An 18080-nucleotide genomic window follows, 5' to 3' on the forward strand; every position below is an offset into this window, starting at 1 on the left:
ATGTAAAAAAAAAAAATAAAAAAAAAATCAACCACATGATGTTAGTGCACCAGTCGAGGAAAAGGAGCAAACTACATAAATAACATTCTGTAATTTGATTTTTATATTTTTTTTTATCTTGATAGATTATCAAATAATTTATTCAGAAAATATAAATAACGACAAATAAAGAATACTACTAACCGTAACATGTAAGTGTAAAAAAACCCCAACAACATTATGGTTTGTACATTTTCAGAATGTGCTTGTTCTATTTTTAAACAAAGAAAACAATCTGAAGTGGTCTTTATTTTTAAGTTATCGTGCTGTGATTTTACCAGTCCGGCCCACTTGGGAGTAGATTTTTCTCCATGTGGCCCCCCATCTAAAATGAGTTTGAGACCTCTGATTTAATGTCTGAAATATTATTGACGGGGCAGACACTGGACTCGGGGGGGCTACGTTAGTGGTCATCTGGCCGCGCTACACTCTGAAGAAGTCACCAGTTTATTGTAAAGCAACGGTGCCCATTCAAGTTCTACTCTGTAATGAATAATTATTAAATAACCTGGCGAAGGTTAGTTACATTATCATGATGTGTTCAATGTGTTTTTATTGAGATATTTGAATAGCCTAAATACAAATAAGTTGAATATTTAAAGATGTGTTATTGTTTGTTTTCATAGTAATATAACATAAAACAGTGTTTTTCAACAACATTTTTTTCATTGAAAAAATCCTGAGGCACACCACCAGCAGAAAACATTAAAAAATGAAACTCAGTCGTCAATATTGACAGTAAACAGTCGTTCTCGCAAGTGTTGGATATGACTTTAAACCATAACCAAGCATGCATCAATATAGCTCTTGTCTCAAAGTAAGTGTACTGTCACCACCTGTCACATCACGCCGTGACTTATTTTGAGTTTTTTGCTGTTTTCCTGTGTGTAGTGTTTTAGTTCTTGTCTTGCGCTCCTATTTTGGTGGCTTTTCCTGTTTTGTTGGTATTTTCCTGTTGCGGTTTCATGTTTTATTTTTTTTTATTTAGCCTTTATTTAACCAGGTAAAAAATCCCATTGAGATCAAAGATCTCTTTTTCAAGGGAGACCTGGCTAAGAGGGCAGCAGCAAGGTTACATTAAAAACAGTAAACAACACATAAAACATCACATTTACAACATTAAAACGTGCTCACATGACACATGTGCATACAGACAAGTTAGACTGCAGTCCTTTCACAGAAGCTTTAAACTCATTCAATGTAACAAGGGTTTGAAGTTTAATATTCGATTGTAGGTTATTCCAAGCCATCGGTGCTGAAAACCTAAATGCTTTCTTGCGCAGTTCAGTTCTTACTTTGGGGACGACAAATTGTAGAACATTCATTGAACGAAGATTGTGACATGTCTTCCTTTGAGCGCTATTCCCCACACCTGCTTTATTTTAGTAATCAAGACTATTTAAGTTGTTGCTATCCTTCTTTGTGGGGACATTGTTGATTGTCATTTCATGTACGGATGTACACGCTGTAAGTCTTTGCTGTCGTCCAGCATTCTGTTTTTGTTTACTTTGCAACCAGTTCAGTTTTAGTTTCATTTTGCATTGCCATCCCTAAGCGTCAATGCCTTTTCTCAGCGGCACTCGCCTTTTGTTTATTTTTGGTTTAAGCATTAGATGCCTTTTTTACCTGCACACTGTCGTCTGCATATTGTGATCACGACAAACCATGTTCCCGACATCTACAAAGCAATTAGCTACTTGCTGCCACCTGCTGATATGGAAGAGTATTACACGGTTACTCTGCCGAGCTCTAGACAACAACGGCACATTTGCAGAATATTATTACTGGTTTGCAAAAAATATTTTTAACCCAAATAGGGGAAATTACATGTTATCCCAAGGCACACCAGACTATCACACAGCGGCACAGTGGTTGAAAAACACTGACATAGAAGACACTACAATAGCTGACAACAACGAAGTAAAATGACTACTAAGAATTTGGGACAGTTTTACACAGACTTTTTTATATCTTAAGATTATCTGTGACTGTGTGATGGTACCGGGTAGAAGGAGACGGCACTGAGACAAGGAGAGCGTTTAGCCTGGGGCGTATTTATTCAAAAGGGAATTATATATATATCTCTATATAAATATATATCTATATAACAATAATAATAATAATAATATATATGTATAATTCATACAATATATTATCCAATATATTATATGATATTATATATTATATTATATTATATTATATATATCAATATATATATATATATATATATATTAGATGTGTATGTAACCAAACAGGAAATGGGTGTCAGACTATGTGTGGAATTTAACTGGATGGTTTTACCGTAAGTGTTGGAGGTGCGTGTTGAGAGGAGCGGTGCTGTCAGACAGGGTTTGTCCAGGGGCGGAAGCGTTGGTCGAGAGGCAGGAGTGGGTCGTCGTAGTCCGGGGGGGGGGGGAAGCGATGAGTCCAGAACCAGGAAGCAAGAGGATGACAGGGAAGATCCAGGAGCACACGACACACAGCGTGACTCGGGGACGCACACAGGAAGCTGCGGGATGAGGAAGACACGACAATTAACGCAGGGAAAAAAAGCACAGAGATCAGGATCAAAAAGGCACTAGGAAGCTGGAGACGAGCTTACGGTACGATGTACAGATTGCTACGTTCTGGCAAAGGATCTCTGGTGGCGGTTGTTTAAGTAGTCGTCCCTCTCATCAGTTGCCGGTGTGTTGATTGAAGAAACGCAGCTGCCTGCAGCAGTTTTAGTGACGCGCGCGCGAGCGCAGGTGTGCTCAGCGCGGCTCCCAGATGAACGCGCACTGGTGCGCGTCAGGGCCGTGACAGTACCCCCCACCTTATGCGAGACTCCAGACGAGCTACGGGGTGCATCCGGGTTGGCATGGTAAAAATCTTCTATAAGAGAGGGGTCCGCGAAGTAGGAGGCCGGCACCCAGGATCGGTCCTCCGGTCCATAGCCTTCCCAGTCGACCAGATAGACCAACCCTCTACCCTGCCGACGAACCCTGAGGATCTCCTTAACAGTCCAAACCCGATCACCGCTCTTGAGGACCCTGGGAGGAGGGGGGGCAAGGGTGGGGGGTGAGAGAGGGCTGATAGACACAGGCTTGATTTGGGACACGTGAAAACTTGGGTGGATCTTCATGGAAGATGGGAGAGAGAGACGAACGGCAGCAGGGTTGACAATGGCGTTGATGGGGAAAGGTCCCACGTAGCGGGGTGCCAATTTAGAGGACTGTACCTTGAGGTGGAGGTCCTTGGCCCGTAACATCACCTGCTGCCCGAGCTGATAGGAGGGTGCCGGGATGCGGTGCCGGTCGGCGTTGCGGCGCATCCTGTCTGATGTCTTCACTAAGGCAGCCCGAGCAGTCTTCCAAATGGTCTGGCAACGTTTAAGGTGGGCCCGGGTGGAGGGTACCGCTGCCTCGACCTCTTGCTGTAAAAACATGGGTGGTTGGTAGCCTAGAGAGCACTCGAAAGGGGACATACCTGTGGCGGAACTGGTCATGGAGTTAAAGGCATACTCCACCCAGGGTATGTATTTGCTCCAGTGAGAGGGTTGGCGGGCGGAGACACAGCGGAGCATTGTCTCTAACCCCTGGTTGGCTCTCTCTGCTTGTCCATTACTCTGTGGGTGATATCCAGAAGTAAGGCTGACTGTTGCCCCAATTCCCTTGCAGAATGACTGCCACACACGGGAGGTGAACTGGGGGCCACGGTCAGAGAGGATGTCCTGGGGGATGCCGTGCAGTCTGACCACATGTCTGATGAGTAAATCGGCAGTCTCAGCTGCGGAGGGAAGCTTGGGGAGGGGGACAAAATGTGCAGCCTTGGAGAATCTATCAATTATGGTTAGGATAATGGTATTACCTTGGGAGGCGGGGAATCCGGTCACAAAATCCAGAGCAATGTGAGACCAGGGTCGACCAGGAATAGGTAGGGGGCGTAAGAGTCCCGCCGGAGGGCTGTGGGAAGCCTTGTTGCGGGCGCACGTGGAACAAGCGGCAATGAACTCTCTGGTGTCGGTCTCCATAGATGGCCACCAGAATGAGCGCCGGATAAATGATAGCGAGCGGTGGACCCCCGGATGGCAAGCGAAAATACTGGAGTGACCCCAGTCCAGTACCTTGGATCGAAGGTCAGGTGGAACAAACAGTCTGTCGGGGGGTCCACCACTAGGTCCTGGGTTCACGAGGAGTGCCGCTTTTACCAGTGCCTCGATCTCCCAGGTGACCATCCCCACCACCCGGGCAGGGGGGAGAATGGGTTCCGCTGAGTGTGTGCTGATGGTCTCCACAGAGAACTGTCTGGAGAGGGCATCAGCCTTTGTATTGCGGGAGCCTGGTCTGAATGAGAGCGTGTAGTCAAATCTACTGAAAAATTGTGCCCATCGTGCCTGACGGTCATTAAGTCTCTTGGCAGAGCGAATATGGATGAGGTTGCGATGATCGGTGAGTACCAGGAACGGATGTTTTGCCCCCTCCAGCCAGTGTCTCCACTCGGTTAGGGCGTCGTGAACTGCCAGCAGTTCCCGATTACCTGCGTCGTAGTTGCGCTCCGATGGTGTGAGTCTTCTGGAAAAAAATGCACATGGATGCAAGACATTATTCTCTCGGGCACGCTGGGAGAGTACTGCCCCGATACCCGAATCTGATGCGTCCACCTCGACGATAAATGGACAATCAGGATCGGGGTGGACGAGCACAGGTGCGGAGGTGAAGCTCCTCTTCAGCCCCTGGAAGGCGACATTGGCTTTCTTGGTCCATTGAAATGGGATGAGGGTGGAAGTGAGGTTATGGAGAGGGGCGGCCACCTTACTGAAGTCCTTTATGAAGCGGCGGTAGAATCCTGCGAAGCCCAGAAAGCGTCTCAACTCCGTCCGTGTGGAGGGCTGTGGCCACTCCATTACTGCCTCGACCTTTTTGGGGTCTGCCTTGATGTGTCCCTTTTGTATAATGTGACCCAGAAAGTTAATTGCAGAATTGTGGAACTCACATTTTTCGGCCTTGACGAACAGGCGGTTCTCCAGTAGACGCTGCAGGACCAGTCGGACATGCTGTTGGTGTTCCTGTAGGGTTTTAGAAAAAATAAGAATGTCATCAAGGTACACCACCACAAACTGGTCCAACATGTCCCGCAATACGTCGTTGACCAGAGCCTGGAAAACCGCCGGGGCGTTCGTCAGGCCGAAGGGCATTACCCTGTATTCGAAGTGGCCCAGGTGCGTATTGAAGGCGGTTTTCCATTCGTCCCCCTTCCTGATGCGTACCAGGTGGTACGCGTTGCGGAGATCCAATTTACTAAAAACTGTGGCGGGTGCGAGTGGCTCGAAGGAAGAGCTCAGGAGGGGGAGGGGGTATCTGTTCTTGATTGTGATGTTATTTAGTTGCCGATAGTCAATACAGGGGCGTAGAGATCCGTCCTTCTTGCCCACAAAGAAGAATCCTGCTGCCACCGGGGACTTAGAGGGAGTAATGATGCCTGAGGCGAGAGAGTCCGAAATGTAGTCCTGCATGGCCTTCTTCTCGGGCAGGGAGAGATTGTATAGGCGGCTAGATGGGAGGACAGCATTGGGAACTAGGTCTATGGAGCAATCATATGGTCGATGCGGGGGAAGGGAGAGTGCCTGTTCCTTGTTGAAGACCGCGGCAAGGTCGTGATAGACGGGGGGAACATTAGAGAGGTCTGTGGGGGGTAAGGTGGCCTTGGGGCTGCCACTCGGAGGAACTGCGGATCCGAGGCAGTTAGCGTGGCATGTAGCGCTCCAGGCCAGGATTTTGCCTGTAGACCAGGCAATGTGGGGATCGTGCTTGCAGAGCCAAGAGCGACCAAGGACTAGGGGGGCAATGGGGGCATCCAGAACCCAGAGACTAATAGTTTCAGTGTGGTTCCCTGAGAGGGTAAGTGAGAGGGGTTCCGTCCGGTGGGTTATGGGACCGAGGGGGTGTCCGTCCAGGGCTTGAGCCGGTAGGGGGGTCTCAAGGGGTAGAAGCTGTATACCAGCCTGTTGTGCGAACTCCCGATCCATGAGACTGTCGTCCGCTCCAGAATCCAGGTAGGCCCCGATGGTTAAGTTCTTGGAGTTCCATGATAAAGTCGCTGGGAAAAGGATGCCTGGATTCTTCAGCTTGTGGGGAACGGACGTATGGCTCACCAGGATTCCCCTGACTAGTGAGCCTTGTCTTTTGGCCGTATCGGGCAGTTCCTGATCTCATGACCTGCCACCCCGCAGTAGAGACAGAGGCGTTGCCGGAAGCGTCTCTCTCGTTCTTCGGCTGCCAGGCGGGATCTACCTAGCTGCATGGGATCATCCGTGCCGGTGGTCTCAGGGGCCGATAGTGGTGGCCACATGACAGCGGGCGTTCTGGTGCGAGCACTTGGGCTTGACCTGCTGTGTGCTCGCTCTGCCGCTCGCTCGATTAGTCTTTGGTCCATCTGGAGAGCGAGGTCAATTAAGGCCTGGTAGGACGTTGGTCGGTCCCGAAGAAGTCCGTCCTTCACTGAGTCACTGAGCCCGCGTCGGTACGCGCTCTGGAGTGCCTTGTCCCCCCGCCCGCTGTCAGCTGCGAGGGTGCGAAACTCCAGGGTGTAATCAGCAACGGAGCGGGAGCCCTGCTGAATGGAGTGGAGGTGGGAGGCGGCATCCCCCCCGTCCACTGGGTGGTCAAAAACAGCGCGGAACTCGGCGCGGAAGGCTGAGTAGTCAGTACCGAGTCCGTTGCTCTGGTCGATTGCCGCTGTGGCCCATCGCAGCGCTCTGCCTGACAGGAGGGAGAACAGGAAGGCAATTTTTGCCCCATCAGATGAGTAGCGAGAAGGCTGGTGCTGAAATATGAGCTCGCACTGGACCAAAAATCCCCGGCAGAGTTCAAAATCTCCCTCAAATGTCTTGGGGGTGGCAATCTTGGGTTCCCTGGTGAGGGAGGTGTCCCATGTGGCAGCCGCTGAGGCACCCGTATTCAGCGCAGGTGGAGGGGGGGGTCTTGGATCAATGGTGTCCAGCCTTGACAGCAGGTTGGCAAAGCAAGCAGTAAGCTGGGTCTCCCAAGTGATCGAAGCGGGACTGTTGCTGCTGGACAATAGTGTACACGGTGGGAAGATCGGGGTTCGTGGGGGGTCGGGGAGAGGGAGTGGAGCGTGCTCTTCTCGTGCCGTCTGGTTCCGACATGGCCAGAACGTACTGTGATGGCACTAGGAAGCTGGAGACGAGCTTACGGTACGATGTACAGATTGCTACGTTCTGGCAAAGGATCTCTGGTGGCGGTTGTTTAAGTAGTCGTCCCTCTCATCAGTTGCCGGTGTGTTGATTGAAGAAACGCAGCTGCCTGCAGCAGTTTTAGTGACGCGCGCGCGAGCGCAGGTGTGCTCAGCGCGGCTCCCAGATGAACGCGCACTGGTGCGCGTCAGGGCCGTGACAGACTGTTGCAGGTGGAGAACGACGTTTAGCAAACTGAAACTACTTGAACGATCTTAAATTTTTAACAAGAGAAGCTAAAATAGACTTGCTAGACTTAGAATTGCAAGTCAGCTAAACTGACAATTGGACCTCATCAGCAAATTTGCTAATAAAAAGGCTGGCGTTGGACTTTCTGATGAGACTTACAGAGAAAAAACAAGCCCAATTTCAACTTTACTTTAGATTAGACGAGGTTTGTTGTTGTTTGTGATATTTGATTTATAACATTATATTCCATGTGCCCTTTACTTGCACATTTAAGTTAAATGCTACACATTTACTTTTGGATTATCTTGAGCCAGGACACTGTTTGTTTTTTTTAGCATATCAGTGCTTGATTGTTGAATACAATATTTGTTGAGTGGTTAATTGAAAATGTATTTGCAATCAGAATAATAATGTAATAACATGTTGCAAAACAGCAAAAAGAGAAAAAAAACATTTTATTTACCGTATTTTTCGGACTATAAAGCGCACTTCAAATCCTTTCATTTTCTCAAAACTCAACAGTGCACCTTATAACCCGGTGTGCCTAATGTACGGAATCATTTTGGTTGTGCTTACCGACCTCGAAGCAATTTTATTTGGTACATTGTGAAATGATAAGTGTGACCAGTAGATGGCAGTCACACATAAGAGATACATGTAGACTGCAATATGATGGCAGTCACGCATAGACTGCAATATGACTCAAGTAAACAACACCAAAATTGTTTGTTTTATATGGCGGGGTACACCCTGGACAAGTCGCCACCTCATCACAGGGCCAACACAGATAGACAGACAACATTCACACTCACATTCACACACTAGGGACCAGTTAGTGTTGCCAATCAACCTATCCCCAGGTGCATGTCTTCCATTTTGCGAAATATATGCTTATCATCAAAACTCCCACAATACTGGGAGGAGAAAATGGAAACATAATTATTAAGCACGCGCAATGTGATTTGTCGACACTCATCGCCGTTTCGCGAGCGCTATTTCGCGTTTTATTTAGCACGTGTGAGAAAGACGTGCAAACTGACACGGCTGCAGGATCGCTGCTTGAAAAATCGGAAGAATCCTCTGTCCTACGTGTGTGTTAATATTTTGGTGGACATTCAGAAATAAAAAATATAAGACATATCCTCTCTTCAGCAATTTCCTTTTCTAATTTTATTGCTGCTGGATGGGGTTGATTATAATTAATTCAATTGATGCTTTTTGGTGTCTGCGAGTTGTTTTTTTTCCTGTTTGTTTTTGTTTTTTCAGAAATATATCATAATTTACTTCCTACATGAAAAGACGTCTTTCATTCTGCATTTTCTTGCGTTTGAGTCATTCCAATTTGCAGACGCGCGAATGCGCTTGTGAAGCTATCCACAGCCTCGCTCACGCACAGAATTTGAAAATTAAAGAAAGTGTCAGAAACAGGAATGTGAAATCCACGTTTTTTTAAACATACATTTTTGCTTAAAAAAAAAATCACTTCCGCGTTTTTTTAAATAAATAAAAATAGGATCTAAACTAAATTTGTTAAACGCTCGCCTAAGCCCCAGGTACTCGCTGTTCTTTCTTAAACGCCTCAATGAGTTGCAGGATAATCAGGGGCGCCGAGTTAGCATAGTTAGCTTACTTGTTGTCGCCTCCGTTCGTTCTCCGAGCCACAACGTTCACGTCTTTCGACGTTGCTATTAGAGATGTCCGATAATATCGGACATCTCTAATTTATCGGCCGATAAATGTAATATCGGAAATGATCGGTATTGTTTTTTTTATTATCGGTATCGTTTTTTGTTTTTGTTGGTTTGTTTTTTTAATTAAAATCAACATAAAAAAAACACAAAGATACACTTACAATTAGTGCACCAACCCCCCCCCCCCCCCCCCCCCATTTACACTAATTTGTTTCTTTCTGTTATTAATATTCTGGTTCCTACATTATATATCAATATATATCAATACAGTCTGCAAGAGATACAGTCCGTAAGCACACATGATTGTGCGTGCTGCTGGTCCACTAATAGTACTAACCTTTAACAGTTAATTTTACTCATTTTCATTAATTAATAGTTTCTATGTAACTGTTTTTTTATTGTTTTACTTTCTTTTTTATTCAAGAAAATGTTTTTAATTTATTTATCTTATTTTATTAATTTTTTTTAAAAAGTACCTTATCTTCACCATACCTGGTTGTCCAAATTAGGCATAATAATGTGTTAATTCCACGACTGTATATATCGGTATTGGTTGATATCGGTATCGGTAATTAGGAGTTGGACAATATCGGAATATCGGACATCGGCAAAAAAGCCATTATCGGACATCCCTAGTTGCTATTAATCATATTTGGATGATTACAATCCGAACACTGTTAGTTCCGATCCAGTTATAGTCATATAGTATTTATTAGTAGCCAGTGAGAAGGAATATTTTTAACATTTCCGAGGGGGCGTAGCTACAGGATAAAGTTGTCCACGTTTTCTGAGTTCTTTGCATGCATGTTATAGAATTTTACATTACATTTTCAATAATAATGTTCACATGCCTGTAAATAAGGCGGTCTGCACCACTTTTCAATAGCACACGCAGTCTTAGTGAATCACACGCAACACGCCCACTCCTTGTACACGCTATTATTATTTGCACTTGCTGGTTAGCGCCTGGTTTTTGGATCCTAGTAAAGCAGTCCCTAAGTGTTTTTTATTTTCTGATGAACACTGGAATGACTGTGTGCTTGTGCAACTTAAGTACCCGGAATGGAAACTCTGATCCTAGCGCTTTGCTAAAGTGTCGCATAAGCAAACTGACGGGAAGGCGAAGAGGACGTGTGGGCCGCGTTTGCAAGGACTCATCCTATAAATGACTCATCTACTTTCTTTCAATGTCACACTCAGTGGAAGTCAGACGCTGTATGAAAGAGGAGAGTTGGGAGGCTTTTTCACAGTCAGTTTCAGTTTATTTCGAACATGCATACAATACAATTGCAATTTAAAACATCACATATTTCCAATTGTTTCATCACAGCAAGTCCGAAAAGGAGTAGGAAGAAGCAGAGCTTATTCAATCCTACCCCTTTTCGTATAATAGCAGTTTTATCCCATTTGTTTGTAACACAATGGTGAATAAATAAATGAGTAAATAAATTAATATACAATAAGTGAGTGAACAAGTATTAAATACATGAATACATTAAAAAATATATATTTGCAGCTGCGACAGTGTAAAAATGTAAAAAGCTATAAAAAAAATGCTGTAAAAACCACAGTAAATTTCAGTTTTACCGTAAAATCTGTTGCAGTGATTCTTAAATTGTGCTACGTGGGCTCCATCTAGTGGCACGCCAAAGAATCACTTCATTAAATATTCAAACACAGTGTTATTGTTTAAACTGTGTATAATGTTACAGTGGCCAAAAATAATACATATGCTTCTTAAATACAACCTCTGCCTTGTTTTAATGAATACTTAGGCCTACTACGCTACTGTATTTTAATGTTAATCATTATGGTGGTACTTGGATAGCCAAGTTTTTTCTGAGTTGGTACTTAGTGAAAAAAGTTTGAAAACCACTAATCATAGTAATTTATCCTGTATATAACATAAAGGATAACTTGGATGGATAAAAAATATTTATTTATATTTCAACAACAAAAATGGTTTGAATGTCTGATAATGTTTGTTCCATTTCTAGATAATATTTAAGTTTAAAGCATATGGAATTGCATTGAGTTTTTGCTTCTTCTTTTTTTGTCAAAATGGAAAAAACAAATACATTTAGTAAGAAAAGAAAAGTACTTTATTGACAAATATTATTTCCGGGCTTCTGAGGGCAAACTAAAATGATGTGGTGGCCCCGACCTGGCCCCCGCGCCTTGAGTTTGAGTTTGTTAGAAAAAAAATTGCCATATTGTGAGATAAGGTTTTCATGCAAGAATTTTTAGGAATATTCAGCGAATTTTTTTTTGTTTCCAAAACAAAATATGTAATTTTTTATTTTATTTTTTGGAAAAAAGTGACTAATATTGTAAGAAAAAAGTTGTCATTGTACTAGAATTATGTCATAATATTTTGCGAATAAAAGTTAAAATTTTACATGAAAAATATGCCATTTGACAGCATTAAAGTTAAATGTATTTACTTTTTGAAGTAAATAATTTAAAAAATTATCCTAATAACAGAATTGCATTTATGTCCAAATATTGGGCTCTTTTTTTAAGAAAAAGGTTTTTAAAAAATGTTATGAAAATAGTATGCCATTTTGCATAGTGTAAGTCAAATATATTTTTTGAAAAAAAGTCATTGTTTTTTAAGAAAGAAAAGTTTCAATATTGTGAGAAAGTTTTCATATTTTTTACGCATATTCTGAGATTTTTTTTTTGTTTACAAAACAAAATATGGAATTTTACAAGATTTAAGTCACAATATTATCAAAATAAATATTTTTTTTCTTTTCTTTTTTTTTTTTTTAGAAAAAAGTGAGTAATGTGAGAAAAAAGTTGTCATTGTACAAGAATTATGTCATAATATTTTGCGAACAAAAGTAAAAATTTTACAAATATGCTATTTTACAGCAATAAAGGTAAATGTATTGTGAAAAAGGTTGTTTTTTTTTTAGGAAAAATATAATACTGTGAGAAAGTTATTTCACAATAATTGTGTAGAAATAGTTGAATATATAAAATATTTTAAGAAAAAATAATTAAAATATTCTGCCATTTTACATGGTTTAAGTCAAATATATTTTAGAAAAAAAATAATTGTTTGTTAGAAAAAAAGTTGCAATATTGTGAGAAAAGGTTTTCATGCAAGAATTTTTAGGAATATTCAGCGAATTTTTTTTTGTTTCCAAAACAAAATATGTAATTTTTTTTGGGGGGGGGGGAAAGTGACCAATATTGTAAGAAAAAAAGTTGTCGTTGTACAAGAATTATGTCATAATATTTTGCGAACAAAAGTTAAAATTTTACAAGAAAAATATGCAATTTTACAGCATTAACGTTAAATGTATTCACTTTTTGAAGTAAATAATTTAAAAAATTATCCTAATAATAGAATTGCATTTATGTCCAAATATTGGGCTCTTTTTTTAAGAAAAAGGTTTAAAAAAATGTTATGAAAATAGAATGCCATTTTGCATAGTGTAAGTCAAATATATTTTTTGAAAAAAAAGTCATTGTTTTTTAAGAAAAAAAAGTTTCAATATTGTGAGAAAAAGTTTTCATATTTTTTAGGCATATTCTGAGAATTTTTTTTGTTTACAAAACAAAATATGTAATTTTACAAGATTTAAGTCACAATATTATCAAAATAAATCTTTTTTTTTTCTTTGGAAAAAAGGGAGTAATATTGTGAGAAAAAAGTTGTCATTGTACAAGAATTATGTCATAATATTTTGAGAACAAAAGTAAAAATTGTACAAATATGCTATTTTACAGCAATAAAGGTAAATGTATTGTGAAAAAGGTTTTTTTTTTTTTTTTAGGAAAAATATAATTCTGTGAGAAAGTTATTTCACAATAATTGTGTAGAAATAGTTGAATATATAAAATATTTTAAGAAAAAACAATTAAAATATTCTGCCATTTTACATGGTTTAAGTCAAATATATTTTAGAAAAAAAAAATTGTTTGTTAGAAAAAAAGTTGCAATATTGTGAGAAAAGGTTTTCATGCAAGAATTTTTAGGAATATTCAGCGAATTTCTTTTTGTTTCCAAAACAAAATATGTAATTCATTTTTTTTTTGGGAAAAAAGTGACCAATATTGTAAGAAAAAAGTTGTCGTTGTACAAGAATTATGTCATAATATTTTGCGAACAAAAGTTAAAATTTTACAAGAAAAATATGCCATTTTACAGCATTAACGTTAAATGTATTCACTTTTTGAAGTAAATAATTTAAAAAATTATCCTAATAATAGAATTGCATTTATGTCCAAATATTGGGCTCTTTTTTAAGAAAAATGTTATGAAAATAGAATGCCATTTTGCATAGTGTAAGTCAAATATATTTTTTGAAAAAAAGTCAGTTTTTTAAGAAAAAAAAGTTTCAATATTGTGAGAAAGTTTTCATATTTTTTAGGCATATTCTGAGAATTTGTTTTGTTTACAAAACAAAATATGTAATTTTACAAGATTTAAGTCACAATATTATCAAAATTAATATTTTTTTTCTTTTCTTTTTTTTTTAGAAAAAAGTGAGTAATGTGAGAAAAAAGTTGTCATTGTACAAGAATTATGTCATAATATTTTGCGAACAAAAGTAAAAATTGTACAAATATGCTATTTTACAGCAATAAAGGTAAATGTATTGTGAAAAAGGTTTTCTTTTTTTTTAGGAAAAATATAATACTGTGAGAAAGTTATTTCACAAGAATTGTGTAGAAATAGTTGAATATATAAAATATTTTAAGAAAGAATAATTAAAATATTCTGCCATTTTACATGGGTTAAGTCAAATATATTTTAGAAAAAAAATAGTTTGTAAGAAAAAAGTTGTTGTTGTACAAGAATTATGTCATAATATTTTGCGAACAAAAGTTAAAATTTTACAAGAAAAATATGCCATTTTACAGCATTAAAGTTAAATGTATTCACTTTTTGATGTAAATAATAAAAAAAAATTATCCTAATATAATTGCATTTATGTCCAAATATTGGGCTCTTTTTTTAAGAAAAATGTTTTTAAAAAATGTATGAAAATAGTATGCCATTTTGCATAGTGTAAGTCAAATATATTTTTTGAAAAAAAGTCAGTTTTTTAAGAAAAAAAGTTTCAATATTGTGAGAAAAAGTTTTCATATTTTTTAGGCATATTCTGAGAATTTTTTTTGTTTACAAAACAAAATATGGAATTTTACAAGATTTAAGTCACAATATTATCAAAATATATATTTTTTTTCTTTGGAAAAAAGGGAGTAATATTGTGAGAAAAAAGTTGTCATTGTACAAGAATTATGTCATAATATTTTGCGAACAAAAGTAAGAATTGTACAAATATGCCATTTTACAGCATTAAATATTATTTAATATATATTATATTATTATTTTAATTTTTTTAGGAAACATACAATATTGTGAGAAAGTTATTTCACAAGAATTGTGTAGAAATAGTTTAAGAAAAAAATATTCTAAGAAAATAGTTGTTTTTTAAGTCAAATATATTTTTGAAAAAAAGTCATAATTGTTTGATAGAAAAAAGTTGCAATATTGTGAGAAAAGGTTTTACATTTTTTGGAATATTCTGATGATTTTTTTTATAGTTTTCAAAACGAAATATGTAATTTTACAAGTTTAAAGTCACAATATTATCAAATAAATATTTTATTTTACAAGAAAAATATGCCATTTTACAGCATTAAATGTATTCACTTTTTGAAGTAAATAATAAATAAAAAAAATCCTGATAATAGAATTGCATTTATGTCCAAATATTGGGCTCTTTTTTTAAACGAAGAAGTTAAACATTTTTATGAAAGTAGTATACCATTTTGCATGGTTAAAGTCAAAAATATTTTTTAAAAGTCATAATTAAAAAAAAAAAAAAAGTTGCAATATTGTGAGAACAAGTTTTTATATAATTTTTTAGGCATATTCTGATAATTGTTTTTATTTACAAAACAAAATATTTAATTTTACAAGATTTAAGTCACAATATTATCAAATAAATCTTTTTGTTTTGTTTTTTGAAAAAAGTGAGTAATATTGTGAGAAAAAAGTTGTCATTGTACAAGAATTATGTCATAATATTTTGCGAACAAAAGTAAAAATTTTACAAGAAAAATATGCAATTTTATAGCATTAAAGTTAAATGTATTTACTTCTTGAAGTAAATAATTTAAAAAAAATTATCCTGCTAATAGAATTGCATTTCTGTCCAAATATTGGGCTCTTTTTTTAAAGAAAAAAGTTACAAAAAATGTTGTGAAAATAGTATGCCATTTTGCATAGTTAAAGTCAAATATATTTTAGAAAAAAAAATAATTGTTTGTTAGAAAAAAAGTTGCAATATTGTGAGAAAAGATTTTCATACAAGAATTGTTATAAATATTCTGAGAATGTTTTTTAGTTTTCAAAACGAGATATGTAATTTTACAAGATTAAAGTCACAATATTATCAAAGAAATCTTTTTTTTTTTTTGAAAAAAGTGAGTAAGTAAGAAAAAAGTTGTCATTGTACTATAATTATATCATAATATTTTGCGAACAAAAGTTACAATTTTACAAGAAAAATATGCCATTTTACAGCATTAAAGTTAAATGTATTCACTTTTTGAAGTAAATAATAATAAAAAATTATCCTGCTTATAGAGTTGCATTTATGTCCAAATATTGGGCTCTTTTAATCTAAATTATGCAACTGAGTAATAACCTGTGATTTAATTTAATATCAATACCAAAATAATTGGAAAAAGAATAACACTTACAGTATTTGATACATTTGTGAATTCATCTTGTTATCTTGGTCATGAGGGAGCTGAAGAGCGGATGACCTTCTTTCGAATCTCTTGATCCTCTCCTGGTAAATAAGACCATTGCTTTTCCTTTTCATGCCAAGTTGTGCTGAAGCCAAACAACGCTTCTTCGCCTTCCTTGTCACGTGTTCAGCGCACCTGGCAGCTCCAAAGACACGTGGACTCGCCACCTTTTCAAACTTTTACCCGCGCTTTGACATCGTTCCTCATCATGTCTTTGTCGCCATCAGGCTCAGCGGAAAGACCTCTTCATGCAGGAGCGCTACGGCAGGTACGACCTCAGCGACCCCTTCCTGGCCCTGCAGAGAGACGGCGAGACGGTGGGGTCCCAAGAGGGCAAGGACCAAGGCTGCACCCCGGCCACCTCCAACCCCCTGGTGGTGCTCAAGCTGGTGGTGAGCCACTGCAGGACGATGCAGGAGAAGATGCTGACTCAGCTGGCTGCGGCCGAGAGCCGGCACAGGATGGTAGGACATTTTCCACGAACTCGATTGAGGCAAGAACGCTATTCTTTTGGAATGGAAGGATGCCTGACATGAGACAGCAGAGGTCAAAGGTTAGATTCTTCTCTGAATGTTCATCGCCGTCTTTCCTTCCTCGAGGTCATTGCGGACCTGGAGGAGGAAAAGAGGAAGCACGCCGAGGACACGGCCGAGGGCGACGACGTCACCTACATCCTGGAGAAGGAACGGGAGCGCTTGCAGCAGCAGGTGAGATGTTCTTCTTAACACTGGAACTCTCAAAGGGCAGCCATTTGGCTTTCCTACCTACAAATGGCTAGATTAACTCAGGTGTGAACCACCCAGTTTATCATCATTGTTATGTAAATTGGCACTCAGCATCAAGGGTTGGAATTGGGGGTTAAATCACCAAAAATGATTCCCGGGCGCTGCCACCGCTGCTGTTCACTGCTCCCCTCACCTCCCAGGGGGTGATCAAGGGTGATGGGTCAAATGCAGAGAATAATTTCGCCACACCTACTGTGTGTTTGTGTGTGATAATCATTGGTACTTTAACTTTAACTTTAAATGAGGCAATTGCTCAACATAGACTATGATCCATTTATTCTCAACTCTGCCTCTATATCCATCTCAATTGTCACCTTAGCACAGTTTGTTCTGGTGTCGCTACAGAAGACACATTTTTTATAAAAAAAGTTGTAATATTTTGAGTTGTCATACAAAAATGTTTAAACTCTAAACTAAAAAAAAACATTTTGAGAATGTTATTTTAGTTTACAAAACAAAAGTATGGAATTTTACAAGATTAAAGTCACAGTATTATTTTTTTTAAATCAGGTTTTATTTTTTTTTTAAAGTGAGAAATATTCTGAGAAAAGTTGTCATTGTACAGGAATTATGTCGTAATATTTTGAGGATAAAAAGTTAAAATTTTACAAGAAAACATTTCCCATTTTACAGCATTAAAGTTAGATATATTGAGAAAAAGCTTTTTTTTTTTTTTTTTTTTTACAAAAATAGGATTTTGTGAAAAATATATTTTACTATAAATGTGAATAAATATTTTAATAAAAAAATTTATGAAAATAGTATGTCATTTTGCACAGTTAAAGTCAAATATTTTCGGAAAAAAAGGTCATTGTTTTTTAGAAAAAACATTTGCAATATTGTGAGAAAAAGTTTTCATTAAATATATTTTAGGCATATTCTGAGAATTTTTTTTGTTTACAAAAACCAAATATGTAATTTTACAAGATTATAGTCACAATATTATCAAATCTTTTTTTTTTTTAGAAAAAAATGAGTAATATTGTGAGAAAGAAGTTGACATTGTGCAAGAATTATGTCATAATATTTTGCGAACAAAAATTAACATTTTACAAGAAAAACATATTGTACAGCATTAAAGTTAAATGTATTGTGAAATAGTATTTTTTTTTTTTAGAAAAATACAATATTGTGAGATTTATGTTACAATAATTGTGAAGACATATTTTGAGAAAAAATTATTTTAAGAAAAAAGTTTAATATTTTTAATGAAAATAGTATGCCATTTTACATGATTAAAGTCAAATATATTTGTGAAAATAGTCATTGTTTTTTAAGAAAAAAAGAAGTGAGTAATATTGTGAGAAAGTAGTTGTCCGTGTACAAAGATTGTCATAATATTTTGAGAAAAAAAGTTTATAT

At 37.9% G+C, this 18080-nt stretch overlaps 1 protein-coding gene across 3 annotated transcripts in view; it reads left to right on the top strand.

The window, feature by feature from the left end:
• cttnbp2nla (CTTNBP2 N-terminal like a) overlaps positions 1–18080 on the top strand; it is a 96510-nt gene that overhangs the window by 71831 nt on the left and 6599 nt on the right. For all 3 annotated transcript variants that reach the window (XM_061939490.2, XM_061939513.2, XM_061939498.2), the window contains exons 3-4: positions 16161–16397; positions 16533–16640. In XM_061939490.2, the coding sequence (XP_061795474.2) occupies positions 16161–16397; positions 16533–16640 (345 nt within the window). The remainder of the gene's footprint in view (positions 1–16160; positions 16398–16532; positions 16641–18080) is intronic.

Source organism: Nerophis lumbriciformis, linkage group LG03 (assembly GCF_033978685.3).
Source record: "Nerophis lumbriciformis linkage group LG03, RoL_Nlum_v2.1, whole genome shotgun sequence".
Lineage (NCBI taxonomy): Eukaryota > Metazoa > Chordata > Actinopteri > Syngnathiformes > Syngnathidae > Nerophis > Nerophis lumbriciformis.